Raw genomic sequence first — 21608 nt, forward strand, 5'->3', positions numbered from 1 at the left:
AAAGTTTCACCGTATTTTTTGAGATCATTTGAAGCAGTCAGAGAGTGTCATAAATCTAAGGTTGGAAATCATTCCTTTCTCAGCACCATCCTTCTCTGTGGCAATATCACATAGATTTTCTCAGATCATAGAAGGGCAAAATTCAATTCAATAAACATTTATTAAACATGTTCATTTTGCAAGACATTGGAATAGTAGGTTAAAAACCAACATTTCCTGCTCTTAACAAACTTAAAGTCTAATAAAGAATTATAGACATGCAAACTTAAATATGACCCAAATATATTAAATGAGATAGGATTGCAATGGAAAAGTCCAAGTACTGTAGGAAAATATGAGGAAAGAATGATCATGTTCAATTGTAGGAATCAGGGAAGGCGTCGCTGAGGCAGTAAAGTCCCTGAACTGGGACTTTAAAGTAAGACAGTGACAGTAGATGGAGATGAATAGCATATTCCTTTCAAATATAGGGAATGACTTTCCTTCAAATGACTTTTGCCTTTCAAATATAGGGAATGAAAGCTTAGAGGTGGGAGAGATGCAAGACAAGGTTGAGAACAACCAATTTGTCTAGAAGCTGTGTAGAGGTCAAGAATATGGATGCGAAACAAGGCCAGGAAGGTGGATTACAGCTATATGGTAGAGGGCTTTAAATGCCAGAGTGAAAATGTGACCTTTTACCTTAGAGGTCATAGGTAGCCAATGAAGAATTTTTTAAAAATTTAAATCAAGAGAACTCCGCACGTTGAATATGGGCTTGAGGGAAGAAAGAGAAGAAAATTATGGGGGCAGGTAGGTGGTGCAGTGGATAGAGCACTGGCCCTTGGACTAAGGAGGACCTGAGTTCAAATCCAGCTTCAGACACATAATACTCACTAGCTATGTGACTCTGGGCAAGTCACTTAACCCCAACTGCCTCACCAAAACAAAAAAAAAAACAAAACAAAAGAAAAATGATGAGAGTGAGTTTTCAATCTTGTGTGAGTGAGAGTGATGATGGTCACATTATCAGGGATAGAAAGTTTAGAGGAATGACAGATTTAGAGGGGAAGATGAGTTTCATTTTTAATGTGTGTTTTAAAGTGTTGGTGGGTTATCCTGTGACATAGTAAGATATGCAGAGCTGGAGCTCAGAGGAGAGTCAATAAACAAACATTTATTAATTACCTTATGTGTGCCATGCACTGTCCTGTGTACCAGTGTTGTAAAGACAAAAATCAAGCAGTCTCTGCCCTCAAGGAACCTACATTCTGTGTGTGTATGTGTGTGTGGGGAACATAACTGTAAACTTATGAGTACATACAAAAGAAGTATGTAGTATTTTTTAGGGGAACTAGTAGTTGGAGGGATAAGTCAAGACCTCATACAGGAGGTAGTATTTGAGATGACTTTGAAGGAAATTTACGGATTCTGAAAGGCAGAGGTGAAAGAAGTTCATGATGGACAGCCTGAGAGAATCAATCAGTCCATCAGTTAGCATTTATGAAGTGCCTACTATGTGCTAGGAACTGGTGCTACAGATACAAAAAATGAGACACTGTGCTCTCAAGGTTCTTACATGCTATTGAGGGAGATGTGTGTATGTGTGTGTGTGTGTGTATATGTATATATATATATATTTACATATAAGTATATGTATATACATGTATATTATATACACATACTTATATTCAGAAATAAATATATAACTATGCAAATGAGTGGGGGTAAAAAATGAATGGATGAAAAAGCATTTATTATGTACTTTCTGTGTATCAAATAGTGTGATGATACACTATCATATGTGAAGAACAACAAGAAGACCCGTTTGGGTAAGCTGAAGAATGTAGGATGGGAAATAATACATATTAAGTAGACAAAGGTAGGTTAGATGGAGGTTAGGAAGGGCTAGATGTAGTCATGGTTGCTCTGGAAATAGAGCTTAGATTTTGTCTTCACATATTGTAATATGAGGAATTAAGCAAAGTCACGTCTTTAGTTCCGTGAAAGTAAAAGAATTATGGTTATGGAAATATTGTTAGACTTGGACTCTTCCTTTGTTTTCCCTTCTTTCTCTCTTTCTTGATCACTTTCTCTTTCCTGGTGATGTTGTGTAGCTTAAAGGCATGGAATACTATTGTATTTGAAGCATTCAAGTTGAGGGCTACAGTGATGAGTGGTATGGTGAGTGTAAGTAGGTTGTAGCAAGTTACCAATGAAGAATGTTGTTGAATCAGCAGCATGAAAGGATCATAGATTATAGATTTAGTGCTGGAAGGGACTTGGAGGCCATCTAATCTAACACACTCATTTTACAGATGAGGAAAACTGAGGCCTTGGAAGGTTAAGTAAGTTGTTGAAGGTCACGTGGCTAATAAGTGGCAGAACTGAGATTTAATCCCAATCTGCTTCCACTTCTACTATACCACACTGTCTCCAAGGATGTTATCAGAAAGGTGCATGACCTGAAAAGGTGGGCCAGAGTAGGGGACAATCTTTCTACAAAACATGCACCATTGGTGCAAAATATGTCTCAATGCCAAAAGAGCTATAGAAAGGCCCCTAGGATTTTTAGAGGATCCCCAGGGTGGAATTATGAGAGGATAGGACATTGGAGCACAAGATGAGAAGGCGCAAATGGGTTGTGATCAGTATCCGTGGAGGGGGTACGCACAGCAAGATCACAGATCCAACAGTGCAGTGGAGGGTTAACTTGACAGAACGCATCAGTGGTGCTCGATTTGTTGTTATGAATGCTCCCTGTACCACTGCATCTCACAGTTCTCCTATGAGTTATGGAAGAGCCTTTGAGGATTTCTTTGCTCCAAGATTCATCATCTCACAACCAACTTGGCACTCAGGATTTCTGATTTTATCTAGCTAGGGAATGGTGATTGGGGTGTTATTCAGTTGATGACAGACGGCCTGTGCTTGAAGCCTTCCCAGCTTTGTAGACCCTGCCTGACTTTTGATATGTCGTCCTGCCCTTCAGTAATCCAGAGTCATTTCCACACTTCGAAGAGGCATTAAAAATTTTGGGAAGGAATTTAACAGAGAGTAAAAAAAACTAAATGGAATTTTCAAGGTTTAGATAATCCAGCTTTCATGTGTGCAGGTCAGTGGTTCACAACCTTTGGGACTTGGGTTCCCGATGGACTTGGGGAGTTACTCTAATGTGAATCCATTTGTACTCTGAGCACTGTCATTTTGGTCTTAATTTAGCTCTGACAAAATATGCAGCTTGAATAATGGATTTTGTGTCAATGGTTTTATATTGTTGATGCTTAATATGTACTGTAGGAAAAAATGCTCTTCTAGCTTTTTTTTAAATGAAATATGATCTTTTGCTGTCATGATTAAATACAAATTCATTTAAAAGTGTTACTGAATCAATAGTAGCTTTTTGTCATTATTTTTTTTAATCTAGTAGATACATGTTATAAGGTCATTATCATATGAGGCCCCAATATCTTTTTTACCATTAAACCAGTGTTCTCATAATTGAAAAGCGTGGGAATCACAGGGGAGTAGACTGATTCCCTTTTCAGGAAAAATGGTACAGTAAATTTGATTATGGCTCTGGATGGACATTTAGAAAGTGGGGAGGTACATGTGTGACCACAAGGCTGCAATTTGGGGAGGCTTGTTAGAGATGGTGGGGAAATAGGCATTGAAGTGTAGGATGTCTTGATGTGCCTGAAATAGTGAGCCAGGTGTTAGACGCCTATCAGTTCAGCAGGGCTTCAGTGCAAAAGTTTGGAAGATAACGGCTAAAACTTCCAGAATGTGGTTTCTAATTCCCAGGGCAAGGCAGCGGTGAAGTTGTTGAAAAGATGACAGGGAAGTAGTAGGTCCATGGTCACTTAGCTGGTGTGTGTCAGAGGCTGGATTTCCACTCAGATCTTCCAGATTCTAAAGTTCCCTGTCTATCCACTGTGTTATACTAGCCCTTACTTGGGTTTTAAAGATGTCTGAATCTGGAATGAGTTTGCCTTACATCATGAGCGAGCATAACTTATCAAGCCTTAGGTTGAATGTGTGGGTGGATTCTTCTGATTGGCATCCATTATCTAGTTGCGTAGAATTTTGCAGCCATTAAAAAAAGTTCAAAGTTCTTTCTTTAAAGTTGAGCACAGGTCCTTGCTTACCACATTTAGTAGCATTTGATTTCAGTCCCAAGGTATGGCTATTCCAGTGACGAAGTTCACATGTTGAAGTGCTCTAGTCCCCAGACTTCATTATCTCGGGCTATAAGCAGCACATATGATAAAATGTTCCATTTTCACAGAGCTCTGTTCTGATTTTGTAGACCCCAGCTGTTTGGTCAATTCAGATACATTTTAGGCAGTCAGTCCCATCTTTGAGTGCTATGTGTGAACTTGATCCAAACCCCAAGCCTGCTGAGGTTGACCCATCTCCCTGGATGATTAGAGTCGGGATTGTTGCAAAGCACAGTATTATAAGTAACTGGTAAAAGAAATTATAGATGATTACTTTAGTTATATTTTTACAAGTTAAAGTGGTGAGATGGAGTAGAAACACATTTTCCATCTTCTCTCCCCCACCCCCCAGCCCCATAGTTAATCTAATGGTTCAGGTGAAAATATAATTAGAACTTTTTCGGTCCAGGTTTAGGAATTCTGTGACCAAATGTTATCATTTTTCACTATTACCATTACATAGAAAACAGTATTAGATGAGGTAATGCCTCAAGGCTATGCCTCGTTGAAAACATCTTTTTTTCTCAAGTTTGAGCTTTTGTGCTTTTTAATTTTGACAAGTTGCTGCTAATTAGAGCTCCTTGACTTAGTGAGATGTGAATTTCATGGCATGGTTGATAGAATCATAGAAAGACTTGGGTTCAGATCCCAGTTTGGTGATTTCTAGCTGTGTGACCATGAACAAGTCACTTAACTACTCTGAGCTTCATCATCCTTATCTGTAAAATGATAAGATAACTTTAGTACTCATTTTCCAGGATGGTTGTGAGGCTCAAATGAGATAATATATGTAAAGGGCCTTGAAAAATTTAAAGCATTATACAGGGTGACCCAAAAGTCTTAGTTCAATTTTAAGCTATTAAAGCTTATATATCCTGTATCATTAATTAATAATCACCTTCTCTGTGCCAGGAATAGAAAAGCTATTAAGGCTTACAACTGCATAAAGACTTTTGGGACACCCCGGACGCATGTATGCATTTATAGTATAAGCTGTCATGATGATGAAGACTGTTTTGGCCAAGCAGGTATATATTTCCTGTTTGTAAATGTAACATGTGCTTTGTGCTTTGGCCATAGAATGTGGTCTTTCATGAGGAAAAAAAACCCTAGACTTCTGCCAGTATTTTCTGAGTTTTAGTATTTCCAATAAAAATAGGCAATCAGTTTATTTTTGATAATTGTAATTATTTTTCTGGAGAAGTACTACCAATACCACCCAGCTTGTTTCAGTAAGTTCCATTACCCTGAATTTTTGAAGACCTAATAGCAGAAGGGAAATCTTGCATCTTTCTATTATTTGGCATGTGACAAAATACAGGATCAGGGCTTGGGACTGATAAGGACCTAAGAGTAACAACATTTAAAAATGTTGTCAAAGTTACTAGAATATGTAACTGAAACAACTAACATTGAATACCCAGAAAGAAAATGTATTGATATACACTAAAACCTCAAAGCATTTAGAGGCAATAAATAAAAAGACTATGACTCAACAGCTTAGAGAATTTAGAAATAAAATGAATTGGACATATGAAAGAGCAGCTAGAAGGTGGCAGCATGGATAGATAACACAGGCATTTTCTGAAGTTAGCTTGTTTCGTTTAACTTATTATACATGTTAGAATTTATTAACTCAGGTCTGACTTTTCCCAAGGCTTTTATCTTTGTTTAAATCAAACTTATTTTGAAGTCACCAGGGAGAGGAAGATAAGGCAAATTTAGACTTTGATGAGACAGTGACTGAAGAAAAACTTGGTGCTTTTTCCATGTCATTCAGTTGTTTTTCAATCATGTCCAACTCTTCATGACATCATTTGGGGTTTTCTTGGCAAAGATACTGGAGTGGTTTGCCATTTCCTTCTCAAGCTCATTTCACAGATGAGGAAACTGAGGCAAACAACAAAACAGGATTAAGTGATTTGCTCAGAGTCACATAGCTAGTAAGTGTCTGAGGCCAGGTTTGAGCTCAGGAAGATGAGTCTTCCTGACTCCAGGCCCAGCATTCTATCCACTGTACCACCTAGCTGCCTATAGTCAACTTAAAAAAAAAAAACCCAAACCAAAACCTTAAAGATTCAAATGTACTATAACAGAATGCTGGGAGAATAGATTTGATAGGAGATTGAAAAACAACAACTATGTGCCACAGGAGAGGCAGTGGGATGTAGTGGACAGAATTCTGGGTTTAAACACAGCCTCTTCTATTTACTGACTCAGTGACCTCTTTGTGCTTCAGTCTGTATACACTAGGATTTATCTTGTAACATTGTTCTATATTGGTGGAGATAAATCAGCCCATGTAGTATAGAGCATATTCTAGGTTAACTGGAATCAATCAGTCAGTAAAATTTATCAAGCACCTACCAGTCAATAGTCAATAATAAATATCAGGAATAAATGTTTATTGTTTATCAAATGAGAGCATATTCCAGGTCAAATTCAAACAGTCAATCAAACAACAGTAAGTATTAAGCCCCTACTATGTACCAGGCACCGTGTTACATACTAGGGATTCAAAGACAAAGGGATAAACACACTCTGTTTACTTTCTGCAGATTAGATAGATCAATTCTAGCTAAATTATCTGTGGTAGTCAACCCTACTTAGGCATCATCAGCTGATCTCCTGTAGCTCCCAGCCTTTGCAATGTGCAGTTTTGGATTGGGTTGTAGGTTGAGCCCTGTAGATTTTCCCTATTCCCCAGCATCCCGCTGCTGTGGAGTTTAGTTTCGGCCTCCATTAGTTCTGTAGATTGGAAGAACCTCTATGGAGGTTGAGTACTTGCTTGATGGCAGTCTATTGTAACCTCCCTTTCAAATGTATCAACCAGTTATTTATTGTATCTAATACATTGTATCAAGTGCTGTGGGGTAAAAAAAAAGTTTAAGTCATTGTATCTGTGTCCATGAGGCATTTACTATTCTCTTTAATATTTGACCTGGTAGAAGTTTTGAGTGGGTAGGCTTAAACCCTAGTGTGACTAACTTGTTTGACTAAAGAAAGATATCCACCCAGTATAATGGAATATGATTCAGACAAGAGTATGTGAATTTATATACCTAGACTGCAACGATATTGCCAAATGTTTGTCGCAATAAGGAACCATTTAAAAAAACATTTGTGTGGGTGCTTCTTTACCAAAAGTAGATTTTATCTTAGAAGCTAGTTTAAAAATGTTTGTCTTCTCTCATCTAGAATTTTTATGAGTGTTTCCACCAGCCAGCCTGGGAATAATTGTAAAAAATTTGGCCATCTAAATCATCCCTTGAAATTTTGTAACCAAAGTCAATATTTGGGACCTCAGGATGTTGCAGAATAAAATGGATGTTTTCCATTGTGTGTCTGTGATCTTTATCTGTATCTACAGCTACATAGTTAAGAAAAAAAACCTTTAATTTTTCCAGGTCGGACACAAGTATACTTTAACCATTTGTTTCCATAAACTTTTGAAAAGATAACATTTGAATTTCTTCCTCCTAGGCCGTGAGCTGGGGCTATGTCCCCAAGAAACCTGGCTGAATTGTTAGTTTGCAAAAATCATCCTTAAGTGATATTGACTTCATAGTTCTGTTGTTTTCCCTGAAAGCCTGTAACAACTGCCTTTCTAAACTTTTGCTAAAGAAATATTTACATGTTTTGGCTTTTATTTTACTGAGTAATGTCATAGTTTGCATTCCTGTGTTTCTGGTAAAAGTAAGAATGTTGTAACATTTTAGAGGTAGGCTGGGCCATAGGAAAAAAAAAATCAGACCTCAAAGAACAGACATTTGAAATCCTCAATGCAGTAGGTTTCCTTCCCTATAGATATAGGTGGTTTATTTCTTAAATTGGGTTCATATGGATCTATTGTCTAAGTTCCTCACATGCTGATATAATTTCACATACTTCATATTGCTTTACTTATTTTCATTTTATTGACAGATTGCATGCATAGTTTATATTAATCATCACTGCAAGAGTACTCCCAAAGGGATCATTAAAATATTCCAAACTACCAAAACAGGACCTATTTCTCCAAATTTGTTTCCTGTATCCTATAGCAAAATGATTTTCTCATTTAGTTTGTTAATCTCTTCCCCCCCCAATGAAAGTATGAAATTTATGTGTTTTTTGTTTTAGACCAAATGTGTGTGGATCACGTTACAATGCCTACTGTTGCCCTGGATGGAAAACCTTACCTGGTGGAAATCAGTGCATTGTCCGTAAGTTCATATCAGAATTTTCATTCAAGTTTTCCTGGTGCTATTGTTTCAGTATGCATTGTTTCTAGTATTTGGTACAACTCGACTATATGGCATTACTGTATTGATTGCATAGCCTACTATAGGTAGAATTTGACTCCAGTTTAGGAAATGTATTAAAACTTTCCAACCTCTAGAAGGGGTTCTTAACCTGGAATCCATTAACTCATTAAAAAAATATATATTAATAACAGTATTCCAATGTATTTGGTTTCCTTTGTAATCCTTTGTATTTGTTTTGTGCATTTAAAAACTTCATTCTGAGAAGAGGTTTATAGGCTTCACCAGACTGCCAGAGAAAGAAAGAAGCCTGTCTCTCTCTGTGTCTCTCTGTCTCTGTCTCTCCTTTCCCTCTCCTTTCCTTCCCTCCCTTCTTCTCCCTCTACACACACACACACACACACACACACACACACACACACACACACACACACTCATAGGCTTAGATTTACTCTAACTGTAACTTAATTTTGTCTTTACTTTTAGAATTTTCTAAGGAGCATAAAGGAAATAAGAAGATGCCTGGGTATATTTGCATAATAGTTGATATGCTTTCCTGTAAAAATTGATTGTAGGCATTTTTCAGGGGAAAATACCATTATTGCTTCTCTTAGCATCCTTTCTAAATTTTTGTTTTCTGGTTACTAGCCCATCTAATTCCCTTATGGTATAACTGTATGTTTGCTCATGGAGCTTAGAGGAAGGGAGTCACATTAATGTAGTGAAAGTAAAGTAGTAATCAGCCAAATATAGTGGGAAGAATGAAGGTTAATGCCAGTAGGACTAATGACTTCTCTGATTGAGGAGCCATGGAATAGTTCCAAGTTGGCCATAATTCCTTTTTTTAAAATAGCATTTTAAGATGAGAAACCTATGTAACTATATAGCAATAAACTATATATAGTTATGAATCATGGAATTTTATTGCTGGAAGGAACCTACGACTTCATCTAGTTCAGGGGTTCTTAACCTAAGGTCCACAAAGCCCCAAGAGTTTCCATGTAATAGATTTCAGGGGATCTGTGAACTTTTATAGGAAAAAAATACATTTTTATCTCCACTAAATTCTAAAATTTAGCATTTCCTTTAGTTATTTAAAAACATTGTTCTGAGATGTGGTTAGTAGGCTTCACCAGACCTTTGAAAAGGTTCATGATGTAAAAAAAGGTTAAGAATGCCTAGTCTAGTTCAAACCCCTCATGTTACCATTATGATTAAATATTCAGAGCAAGACATTGATTTACAAATGGAAAAAATATCTTAATAAATCTTACCCTTGTGTCCTGAAAGAGTTAAATACTTCTCAGAATTCTTGATTATCAAGAAGAAAATTTTTTTATTTGATAAGCTCAAACCAATTTCAATATGCAAAATAGTTTGTATCGTGTTGATATAGGTCCCTTACTGTGTAAAAATATAGATAGTGTTATTTTAATGTATTTAAATAAGCATTTTAGGCATGTCTGTAATCATTTGTCATAATTATCATATTATAAATATGCAATCATCATAATTCTAACATCTGCTGTGTGCCTATTGATTTTTTATATAGTTTCCATTGAGAATATTATTTGAGCTTCATCTTCCCCGAGCTTGTTCCTACCAAACTGCTTTGGGGTTTTATAGAATCACCCCTATCGCAGATAGACTCTAACACAGTGATAGGGTTAGCCTTGTTTAGTATTGCTCATTTTGAAGGTGAATTAACTCATTTAAGGCACAAATATATGGTTTATGTCACAGAAATAATAATGGGCTAAAAGGTATGTTGGGCACTCAAAAAAGTTCATTCACTTCTAGGAAGTGAATAGTTTCCTTACGACGCCTGCCTACCCATAGGCTCAGTCTTTGTTGCAGTTTATTCCAAGAATCTCCATCATTGCTAAAGGAGCTCAGGGGAGAAGCTATAGTATAGAGAAGAGAAATGGAGTGCTGGAGAAAACCTCAGAAATTATCTCCAATACTCTTGAGGAAACTGAGTCTCAGAAGGGTTGGGGCTTGCTCAAGGTCATACAGCTAGAAAGTGGTAGGGCTGGCCCAACATCCAGGTCTACTAAATATTGGCCCATTGTTGTTTTCCATTATAATCAGTTGTTTCTTCATTGCTTTTAATTAATTTACTAATGGACCATTGGTTTTATTTGTAGCAATTTGTCGGCATTCCTGTGGAGATGGATTTTGTTCAAGGCCAAACATGTGTACTTGCCCAACTGGACAAATATCTCCTTCCTGTGGTTCAAGATCAAGTAAGTTTTATGCATATGATAGGACATGATATAAAATGATACACTAATTCCTTTATGTGGCTTAACTTCCATATTAGGTTTTGGCTTTTCATCTTCTGCTTTATTTTTTCTCTCATTTGAGCAGTTTTTCTGTTTTCCTATACACTTGGAACTGCTTTTTTATCTGCCCTGCCCTGCCCTTTTGGCATAAGTGTAAAAGTCATTCCTCACTGGGAGGCAGAGGTTCAAGATCAAATTATTTAAAGATAATAAAATGTATTTAGAGACAATAAAGACTCCAATTCATAGTAGGAATATAAAATAGGGAATAATTCAAGCAATTTTTGGGGTAATTTGCAGGGAAGTCCTAGATAATACAGCTTTTTGCTGCTGTCCCTCCACTCAATTTTTGATTCCAAATGACACAACATCATGTGTATTTTTCTCTTTACCTTCTCTCTCTCTCGGTTTCCTAAAGTAGGGTGATGGGTAGGTGACTTGGGGAGGAGATAACTTCTTAGCTGGTGCTGGGAAAAGACAGGAAGTTTATAGCTATACAATCAGCCCATAAATACCTTCCTCCTACTGCTAGCAACAAGGCAAGAACTGTAATTGACCTTTTTCACTAGTGTACTCACCCCATGGGCTGCCTTTTAGTGACTTATTTTTCCTTTTTAAAATAACCCTTGATGTAACTTGGGTCGGAAAGAGAAGCTAGGAAAAGAAGATAGATTTTTTTTCTCCAAATATCACAGCTGAAGTCTAGAGTGAGTCCTTCAAATAGATTCTTTGATGAGTGTGTGATCTCATTGATGTGAATGTGTCCTCCAAGAGGATACAAGACAATTCACTCATACCTTCTTATATGACTCTTTATTAATTTCTTTTCCTTTAAATCTTCCACAGGAGTCCACCTGGTACGGGACATTCTTATTGTAGAATGGGGCAGGCGTTTGGCAAACTATGGCCAAAAAAAGAGAGCCAAATCCTGTCCCTCTCACCTCCTGCCCCTCTGAGTTCATTATGTCTTCAAGCTAAAAATGACTTTTACATTTCTAATCATAATAAAACTTCATTTTAAAATGTAAAAACTACTTTTAACTTCAGGGCCATATAAAAATAGGTGGTACATAGTTTTCTAACCATTGCTCTAGACCTCTTGACGCTGCATAGATACTCATGTGGGAAGATGTGGATAGATATGGACCTCTTGCTTCATTATGAGGCCATTTTTTTCAGTTATACATCTCTCTGGTGGTATCCCTTTATACCACATGTCCAATCTGATTCTCCGGTGATATGTTGCAGTTTATTCATGCACCTCTCTGTTGCCATTTGGATGGCTTTGAATTTCAATACTTCTTACTTTTTATATGAATTTTTTTTAAGAAAGAATGATCCTAACATGAACTTTACTTGAATATCGGTGGAGTGATTTTGAATGTCTCTGCTATAAGGAAATTTATTAAGAGAAAAAGAAGGCTTTCATTCATTCAACAAATATTTATTGGGTATTTAGTATGTATAAGACATCAATTTAAGCTTCCGTAGATATCTTTTTTTAAAAAAAAAAGACTTTAGATATCCAAATTATATTCAAAATCCCTCTGAATGCTAAGTAGATAACAAAGTTGTTAACTAAATATTATTAAATGCTTTGTGAATGTGGCTGGAATGTTAGTTTTAGAAAGGTCACATTTATGATTCATATAATTATATTAATGTGTTGTATAATGGTCTTCAGTGTGTAAAAATGTAGTCAGTTAATACAGCATATTTTATAGGACTTGGAACATTTTAAGTTATCATGCATGTTGTTTCTATATATATTAAACATATAGTTTACTTTTTTATGAAATTAATTTCTTGCTTTTTGATATTTAATTAGCTATGGCCGTAATTTCTTTGCTGCTAAGGTGTTAGTGAGAAGCCCAATCCCTAATTATAACATTGTTCCTATGGGAAATTATCATCCCTTTTTCAGTATGGTTTCTAGAACTATGCAGTAACATGAGTTTGTGGAGACCACATAAGAAGGTATGAGTGAATTGTGTTGTATCCTCTTAGGGGACATATCCACATCAGTGAGATCACACACTCATCATACAAACTGCAGCATGGGTAAACATCACTTCTTATGGTTAGAACTTCACTCTAATTGAGATTAATTAAAATAATAATAATTGCTAACATTTATAAATGTATCTCATGTGATCCTCACAACAAATCTGTGAATTGGGGCTCTTATAATCCCCGTTTTACAGTTGAGGAAACTCTAGCTTAAATGACTTGCCCAGGGTCTAACAGGTACTGTCTGTAAGTAGGATTTGAACTTAGGTCTTTCTGATTCCAAGTCCAACACTCTATGCACTGTGCCATCTAGACCTCTTAACACAGAACAACTTAGAGACCAGTTACAACTAATTATGAATTGAAATAGAATCCCATCTGGAGGATAGAGTTATTGAGTGTACTGCACTGTGTACAGTATTTATGAATATTGTACTCTCAGATGAACAGATTCGTTATGTGCTGTAAAAACCAATTTCCTTTTAATACTTAATATTTTCCTCATTATGCCATATGGCAAGGAAGAATAAAACAAAACTATACCAAAGAAGTGAAAAATTACAGAAAACTCAAAGGATGAGTGGTGAGCACAAGCAGGCTGTAGCATGTCACCAGTGCTATTTCTGTGCAAGTGGCATGAAATCGATCAGTAATTATTTATTTAACACCTACTATGTGTCAGGTGTTGTGCTAGGTATTGGGTACATAAGTACAAAGAATCAGATAATCTCCAGTCACATTGAGCTTACATTGTAATTGGGGGAGACAACAAGTACATATATAAATATGTGCAGCATAAGCATAAAGATATGGGGAGCTAATGCATGGAGATGCATGACAACAGACAACGGATACAGTGTCATGAATGAGGATGAAAAAGAAGGCCAGGTTGGCTTAGTTGCAGAGTGTGGGAGGGAAAATAATGTACAAGAAGCTGGAAAGATAGGTTGGGGCTAGAATCTGCAGGGCTTTAAAAACTAAACAGATTTATATTTTATTCGCAGTTCAGTAGGAAGCCACTGGAGTTGGTTGAGGAAGGGAGTCACATGGTCAGATCTGTGCTGAAGGAAAATCATTTTGGCAGCAGTGTGTAAGATGGGCTGGAGTGGTGAGAGACTTGAGGCTGGGAGGCCAATTAAGAGACTGTTGCAATAATGTAGGTGAGAGGTGATGGATGCCCGAACTAAGATGGTAGCTTTGTGAGTAGAGAGCAAGGTTGGGTATGAGAGATGTTGTTAATATTAGCCTCAATTCCTCTGTTGGTTGGTTTTGCTTAACTGTTTTCTTTGTTACAAGGAAGGTTCCTTTATGGGTGTGGAATTAGTAACATATCTGGAAATGGATGTGGTATAAAAACAAAAAGATATGAACAAAACTTTAAAAAAAGTAGTATTGAATAAACCATCAAGGCTATATATGAAAAGAAGAACCAGTTACATGATACAAAATGAGACAAAACAGATAGCTAGCCTGGGTGGTACTCGGGTATTCCCTAACATTGAAGAGAAAGAAGATTCCCATGTAGATCATGTGTTGTGTCTGTGTCTACAGGAAAGGGATACCAGCACTAGTGAAATCATGTTATCCCTCAGAGTATCAAGGGTGGCAGAACCCAAGAGTCAAGGAGGTCAGTTAATATGGTTTTAAGGAGCATTGTAGAACAGATCAAATTCTAGCAGGCAGCCTTGAGGCTGCTGAGAAGTGGAGAGGCTTGGGAAAGATAGATGTTCAGAGAGGGATCTTAAGAGGTCCTTAGATAGGAACCATCTCTTAGCTGATAATAATAGCATACTCTTATATCGATGAGGAAGAGATCCCAATAAATCCTAGTGGATCAGTAAAGAGTAAGCTTATGTATGTAGATGCCCATTAAAAATTTTTTTTTTTAATTTTTAGGCAGTTGGGGTTAAGTGACTTGCCCAGGGTCACACAGCTAGTAAGTGTCAAGTGTTTGGTCTGAGGCCAGATTTGAACTCAAGTCCTCCTGACTTCAGGGCTGGTGCTCTATCCACTGTGCCACCTAGCTGCCCCCTGTTGCCTGATTTTTTAAAAATGAGACACAATGAGAGCCTCATGCTGACTTGCCTGCCAAGGCAAAAGACTTATGAGCACTTGAAGATAGATTATTAATAAAAACAGAGAAAGAGCCAGTGTTCTTGGTACATGGAGGATAGTTGTAAATTAGGGAAAGATTCATTTGGTAGATTCTATGGGTCAGATTTAGATTCTGAAAGCCATAAATTCATCCAAACTCTTCTGGAATTTATTTGTATTTTCAGTCTTTACCACCTCCAGAAGGTAAGCTATCCCACAACAAGTTATATAAAATCATGCTTCCTTTTATTAGTATTAAATCCCTTTTCTGGGTTTCAAGAAATATCTCTTAATATTCTGGGCTTTGCCAAACCTCTTTTCACCCTGTCCTCATGTCTCACCATTTTGTAAACTTTTATCACTTTCAGTTTGATTGGATTTAAATTTGAGTACTTCTCCATTCCCAGCACCATGTTAGGAACCATGGAGATTTAAATAGGAGTAGAAGATATAGTTCCTACCGTTGAGGCAAATGGAGAGTAATTCTATACTTGTAAGTGGAAGATAGCATGGTGAAAATTTTAGAGGGAATCTAGAGTTTAGGGAGTTCCTTGTGGGCTGGGGTTAATCAGGAAAAGCTTTGTAGAAGAGGTCGGTCTTGATCTGAACCTGCAGAGTTTAGACTGGCAGAAAGGAATGGGTAGTATAACCTCTTCTCAGCCTTGGATGGAGGCAGGCTGGGGAGTCCACACTTTAAAATTCTATCCTCATGAATAAATAAGACTTTTCATCCTGGAGGTCGTTTAAATTGTCCATTTCTCTGGACCCTCTGCACTTCTGTTTTTTCTTTTTCTTTTTCTTTTTTTTTTTTAAGGTGCTTTGGCCAGCATAAAACATTTATATGAATTCATCTTAACTGGAACTTGTCTCCTCTCGTTTGGTCGCCCAAGTGTCTTGTCCAAATGAAAATGGTTTTTATCCCGTGGTGACTTCTGCCCCTGGAGAACTGTTGTCTCAGGTGTTCAGTGGAGCCATGTAGTAACTTAGTCTAGCTGTTTAATTTGTCTGTCTGTGGTTTTCCGAGGGCTTACATTAAACTCAACATGCCAGGAACACACATGCTTATTTGCAAATTGCTCCTAATGTTCCTTCAGCCAGCTCTGTGCCTGCCAAGCTAATGGCAGGTCTCAGGTCCTCAGAATTATTCCAGGTTTGATGCAACCCAAAGAAAGCCTTTACTTGAACTACAGACACACAAATAGTACCCTTGCATTTCTGTTCTTCTCTTCGTTGGCTCACTCCTTTTTGTCTTTGTTCTCCTTGAGCCTTTCATTCGGAGTAGGAACACGATGGAGTGAATAGGGCTGTGGCCTTGAAGACTAGAAGACCCGGGTTTAAGTTGTACCTCTGACACGTTCTTGCTGTGTGTCCTTGGGCAAGTCACTCTTGGTTCTCTTGCGGCTCTCTAAGACTCAGTTGTAGAGTAGGTAACAACAACAACTGACCTGCTTATTGGGTGAGTTTCTTCACCCAGGAGTAAAATCGCAGGTCCAGCTCCAGTCCCTCTCCTCCTTAAGGTTAATAGCTTTAGGTTAATTAAGAACTGTTCTTAAAGAAATTTTTTTTTCTTATTGAGGCATTGTTTGTTTGGTTTTTTTTTTTCTTGTGACGTTGACTTCAGCCTTCCTGAATGAACACAGAACTACATTTGGGTTACAGCAGATTGCTAGCTGTATGGATGACAATACTCTGAACTTTCTTACTTTAAGCCCCTTTTAGATAACTTGTCACAACATTTTCTAGAGGCCACCTTACTTTGGACTTGGTTTCTCATGGATTAGAGCAGCTAGTGGTGCAGTGGATAGAGTGCTGGGCCTGGGGTCAGGAAGACTTATCTTTGTGAGTTTGAATCTGGCTTCAGACATTTACTGCCTAGACAAACCACTTAACCCTGTTTGCCTCAGTTTCCTCATCTGCAAAATGAGATGGAGAAGGAAATGGTAAACCAGTCCAGTACCTTTGCCAAGAAAACCCCGAATGGGGCATTGAAGAGTTGGACACAACTGAAATGACCAAATAACAGTAATCTCATGACTGGCTACTTAAGACAACCATTACCGGTAACAAGGCAGCCTCTCTCCTGATGTTGCCCTGCCTAATAGCAGCCATTCTTCCCCTTCTTCTCATTGCCACAGACCCTGCTTGTTTCTCACCCAGTCCCCCACCCCCTGAGGCGTTTCAGGTTCCAAACAAGTGACTTACAAATGAACTTTTGGAACATAACACATTTATAAGTTGGAGACTGTCTGTACATACTGAAGTTTTGATTGCTAACTTTGAATTTCTTGGCATTTTCAATTTCTGGCAAAACCTTAATGTGAGTCGAGTTTAGGGATGTATTCTGACTTGGAGCGTGTGGAGGTTCCGGTGAAGTAAATAGAATCCTTATATATGAATCCAAACTCAGTCCATGTTTTAGGGTATTAATTTTAGGTCAGCTGTTTCGACAGACTTGGGGCCTGGTTCTGTAATTGCTCTGCATCTGGAACTCGTGTTCAAATCAGTGTAAACTTAGGGTGTGGATCAATTGCAGGAGTGTGTCCAAAATGAAATCAAATCACACGTGGATTCTTTTTAACTGTTTCCTACTTCTGCTAGGAGCCTGGTCGCCCATTTTCTGCATTGTCTGGTGTAGCTTCTTTTCTCCCTAGTGAAAAGCCGGAGAGACCTTACTCTTTGTTAAGCAAGAGAAAACATTGAAATTGAAATGTTGGCTTTCCAGAGGTCCAAGTCTTGAAACCAGTCCAAAACCTCCAGTTACAATTATATATGTAACAAAGTGGGTAACTAAGATCCTATACTGTATTGGTGAACTTGCTGCATGGTGCCATTGATTTGTGTGGATCATTGGAATAATAGTTACTTCATGTCACAGAAGACTTAGAGAGTACTTTTATTTTTTATGAGGATAAAACAGTATTTTCTCTACAAAAGAAGTAAAAACTATCATGGAAACTTTGCTGGTAAGCTAAAATTACATTTCAAGGTAACTCTTATTCTCAAGAAAAAGAGAATGAATCTATTCTGTCTTCAACTTGAACAAATAATGTAAAAATCGCTATTTAACTACTGTTAGCCTTTTTATCTCAAAGTAGTTAAATGGCTTTGGTGCTCATGTGGGAATGGAAATTAGCTCTTGGCATGACTTACTTTAATTGAAATCAGTTTGTGGTTTTAAATTCCTATGCTGCTTGACAGATGACATCATTTCCTATGCTTTTCCTAATCCCCTCTGTTTTTCTAAGATTGTATGAAGCTAAGTTTAACTATAAATTTAAAGTAACTATACACCTTTTCCTGACCTACTTAGGATAGTGTCCAACCTTTTCACCAAATCATTATTCTTGTATACTTGTACACATTTTCATAGTTGACAGGTATTTTAGGTTGAGGAATTTTAATATAATCTTAGCAGCCCAAATTTAATAATATGTTTAAATCACTTTCCCAGGGGGTTTGAGCTCCACAACAGTGTAATGAAAAAAGAGAATTAGTAATTTACTTTATACCTGGAGAAACTGAGGTACAAAATGATTCAATAGTTCCTATTGTGACTTGGGATCATGTCCACACTCAGGCTGCAACTCAAGATATCTTAGACTGTGTCTTTCAGCCCAATCTTTGACTTCAACTTCAAATGGCATTAGTTGATGAAATTAAAATACAATAATAGGCAGGTTATTTTAAAACCAACTAACTAATCTTCAGAGTTTAAGATGACAGATCATTTCTTAAATTTCTGTGTTATTTGCTCAACTGTTTTCATGCTAGGGAATGTGCATTTCCTTGAGGAGCCAGTGGACTGGTTTATTTATTTTCTTTTAAGGCTTATAGCCTTTTCTTGACACACACACACCCACACCAATTTCTATGTCAATCAATCAATCAATCAACAAACATTTATTAAGTCCCTGTTATGTGCCAGACATTGAGCAAGGGACTGGGAATACAAAGATACAATAACGAAATAGTCTTTACTCTCAAGGATCTTGCATTATATACAGACAGTATGTCTCTAGGTATATACAGTTAGTCAGTCAACCATTTATTAAGCACTCACTGTGGGCCAGGGATTACAGAATAAACATATACAGAAGAAATACAAGGTGGTTGGGGTGAGAAAGCAGTAGTAGTTTGGGGGATAAAGGGAGTAGAATGCGATCCTTGAGTTGCATCGTGAAGGAAGTGAAGTGAGGGCTTATGTAAGGCAGAGGTAGAGAAGCAGTACATTCCAGTCATGGGGGGTCAGCCAATGCAGAGACATAGAGTGCCAGGTTTGAAGAACAGAAGGACAGCCAGCTTGGCTAGATCCTAATGTGTAGGAGGGGGAATAATGTATAATGAGAAGTGGAGGGTAATTCATAGGTTACAATCCTGAGAGACTGAAAGAATGGTGATGCCCTTGGCAAAAGAAGGACATTGAGAAGAGGAGTGGGTTTTGGGGAAAAAAGATAATGAGTTCTACTTTGGAGACCTGTTAGATTTGAGATGTCTCTGAGACATTTAGTTAGAAATGTCTAATAGGTAATTGGTGATGTGGGAGTGGAGCTCAGGAGAGAATCAGGGGCCGGATATGTAGATGTGTCAGTCCATCTGCATAGAGATGATAATTAAATTCAAGGGAGATGAAGAGATCATGAAGACAGAATATCATAAAATCATGAAGAAAATCAGAAGTCATGAAGAGAGAAAAAAGGGGGACCAGGAGAGAGCCTTGGGGAGTACCCACATTTGAGGATGGGTGGGATATGGATAATATATAGCCACAGAGAGAGAGAAGAAGCAGTCAGACTGGTAGAAGGGATACCAGAAGAACCAGTGTCAGAAAACCCAGAGAGAATATCCTGAAGGTGGTTGATAGTGACATGTTGCCAAGAGATCAAGAAGCATAAGGACTGAAAAAAGACCATCAGATTTGGCACTCTGAGAACTACTTTACAGTGGTGTTGAAAAGGAAGAGCACATCTTTAGGCATTTTTCTCTTTTTGAGAGGCCTGGCAGTACAACAGGCCCTTTGCACCTGGCCAGATGTGAGAGTTGAGTGCACACATCACAGTTAAGTTTGTATCTACGTAGAGTGTGTCTACACATCTTCGTGTAAATCTTTTGAGGGCTTTCTTATGCCGATTTGTTCCCTTATCTCTTGAATAACCCACAACTTGGTGAATAGGCAGAAAACCCCCAAATTCTTTGCTTTTTTTTAAAGGTGCTTTCTTAACTAGTCTTCAGGATCAATGGATTGTAGATTTAAAGAGTTGGAAGGTAACCTCAGAGACAATATCATTTTACAATTAAGGAAACTGAAGCCCAGATAGGTCACAAAGTAGTAAATAGCAGAATCAGGGTTTGAACCCTGGTCCTTTGACTCCAGAAGTGGCTCTTTCTTCTGTACCACCAACATAACCATGAAAAAGTGTTATTATCGAATTGTGGTGTGACTGAACAAAATTCCAAATTTTCCTACATCATACTTGCTAAATACAATGTGGTAAAAAGTTTGTATTTGCTGTTCTAATGACAAGATCCTACAGGCTAGTCTTCACAGTTAAGGGTTCAAGTGAAGATTATCCTGCCACATGTCTCTTGGGGTAAAAAAGTCTATAAAGTTAAGTGAAATGTCTTTCTGTAGTCAGCCTCCTTCAGGCAACCTTCCATCTATTATAATATCACCAGAGATATCCCAATCCTGGTAAGACTTCATCTCTAGGAATTTCTTGTTCATTCAGACTATTAAAGTTTTCTGAGGTTATTGTTTCAGAGGTACCAAATATTAGCTCCATGTAGTTTGGTTAAATCCTCATCCAAAGTATTTGTTTAGGGTCCTGCTTGGAAGGCAGAGATCTTTCATAGGATCATGTAGCTGGAGCTGGACCTTAGCTGTTCCATTCCACCATTTGCAGATGAGGAAACAATCCCAGATGGGGCAAGTAACTTGTCCTACTTCACATAGATAGTAAAATAAATAGAAGCACCAGAATTCAAACTCAGATCTTGGGACTCCCAAGTTCATAATTCTTTTCACTGTTCTATGCTGTCCCTCATGTTCTTTTCTCTCATGATATTTTATAATGCTTTTTTTACTCTAGCTCTTTATAACATGAGGCTTACATATGTCCTGACTAATTGTATCTCTTCTCTTGAATATCACAGTTTTTAAGATGGATGTATATAGATGATTAGTTTTCATGATACAATAATGCAAAAATATTAATGATCTATATACATAGGTCTACAGCGTGATTTCCTTATAACAAATGTGTGGGGAGTAGCTAGTGCAAATATTATTACTCTTATTTTATGGAGGAGGAAACGGGCTCAGAGAGTTTGACTCAATTCATTAAAAATAATACCTGACATTTATGTTATGCTCTGAGGTTTACAAGCATTTTACCTAAATGATCTTTTTTGATCATCACAATAATAGTGAGAGTTGGGTACTATGCATTATATTTCCATTTCACAGATGAAGAAAATGACCATCAGAGAAGTTAAGTGATCTGCTTATGATCACATTAGTTAGAAAGTGGCAATGGTGGGATCTGAAAATACATTTTCCTGACTTCAGGTCCAGTGTGCTGCCTATCTCACTTGAGTCTAAATAAGGAACTAGCTTTGAGGGCTGATTGATGCTGATATTAAACAAGCACTCTTTTTGTTAAAAAAGTTCCAATTTCTCTTTGATTTCTCCAAAGTCTCTTGGAATTTCTGTTCAGTTTTTATCAGGTATCTGAGTTTAAAGCTTCTAACTGGTTTTTACATGAATTTCTTGATGAGTC

General features: G+C 37.5%; 1 protein-coding gene across 1 annotated transcript in view; it reads left to right on the forward strand.

Annotated features, from left to right (window-relative positions):
- Positions 1–21608, forward strand: part of FBN1 (fibrillin 1) — a 302515-nt gene that overhangs the window by 34237 nt on the left and 246670 nt on the right. Inside the window, exons 2-3 of the mRNA XM_020976933.2 lie at positions 8322–8404; positions 10591–10689. Coding sequence (XP_020832592.1) covers positions 8322–8404; positions 10591–10689 — 182 coding nt within the window. The remainder of the gene's footprint in view (positions 1–8321; positions 8405–10590; positions 10690–21608) is intronic.

The sequence above is a fragment of the Phascolarctos cinereus genome, unplaced genomic scaffold (assembly GCF_003287225.1).
Source record: "Phascolarctos cinereus isolate Bilbo 61053 unplaced genomic scaffold, phaCin_HiC Scaffold_3;HRSCAF=262, whole genome shotgun sequence".
Classification (NCBI taxonomy): domain Eukaryota; kingdom Metazoa; phylum Chordata; class Mammalia; order Diprotodontia; family Phascolarctidae; genus Phascolarctos; species Phascolarctos cinereus.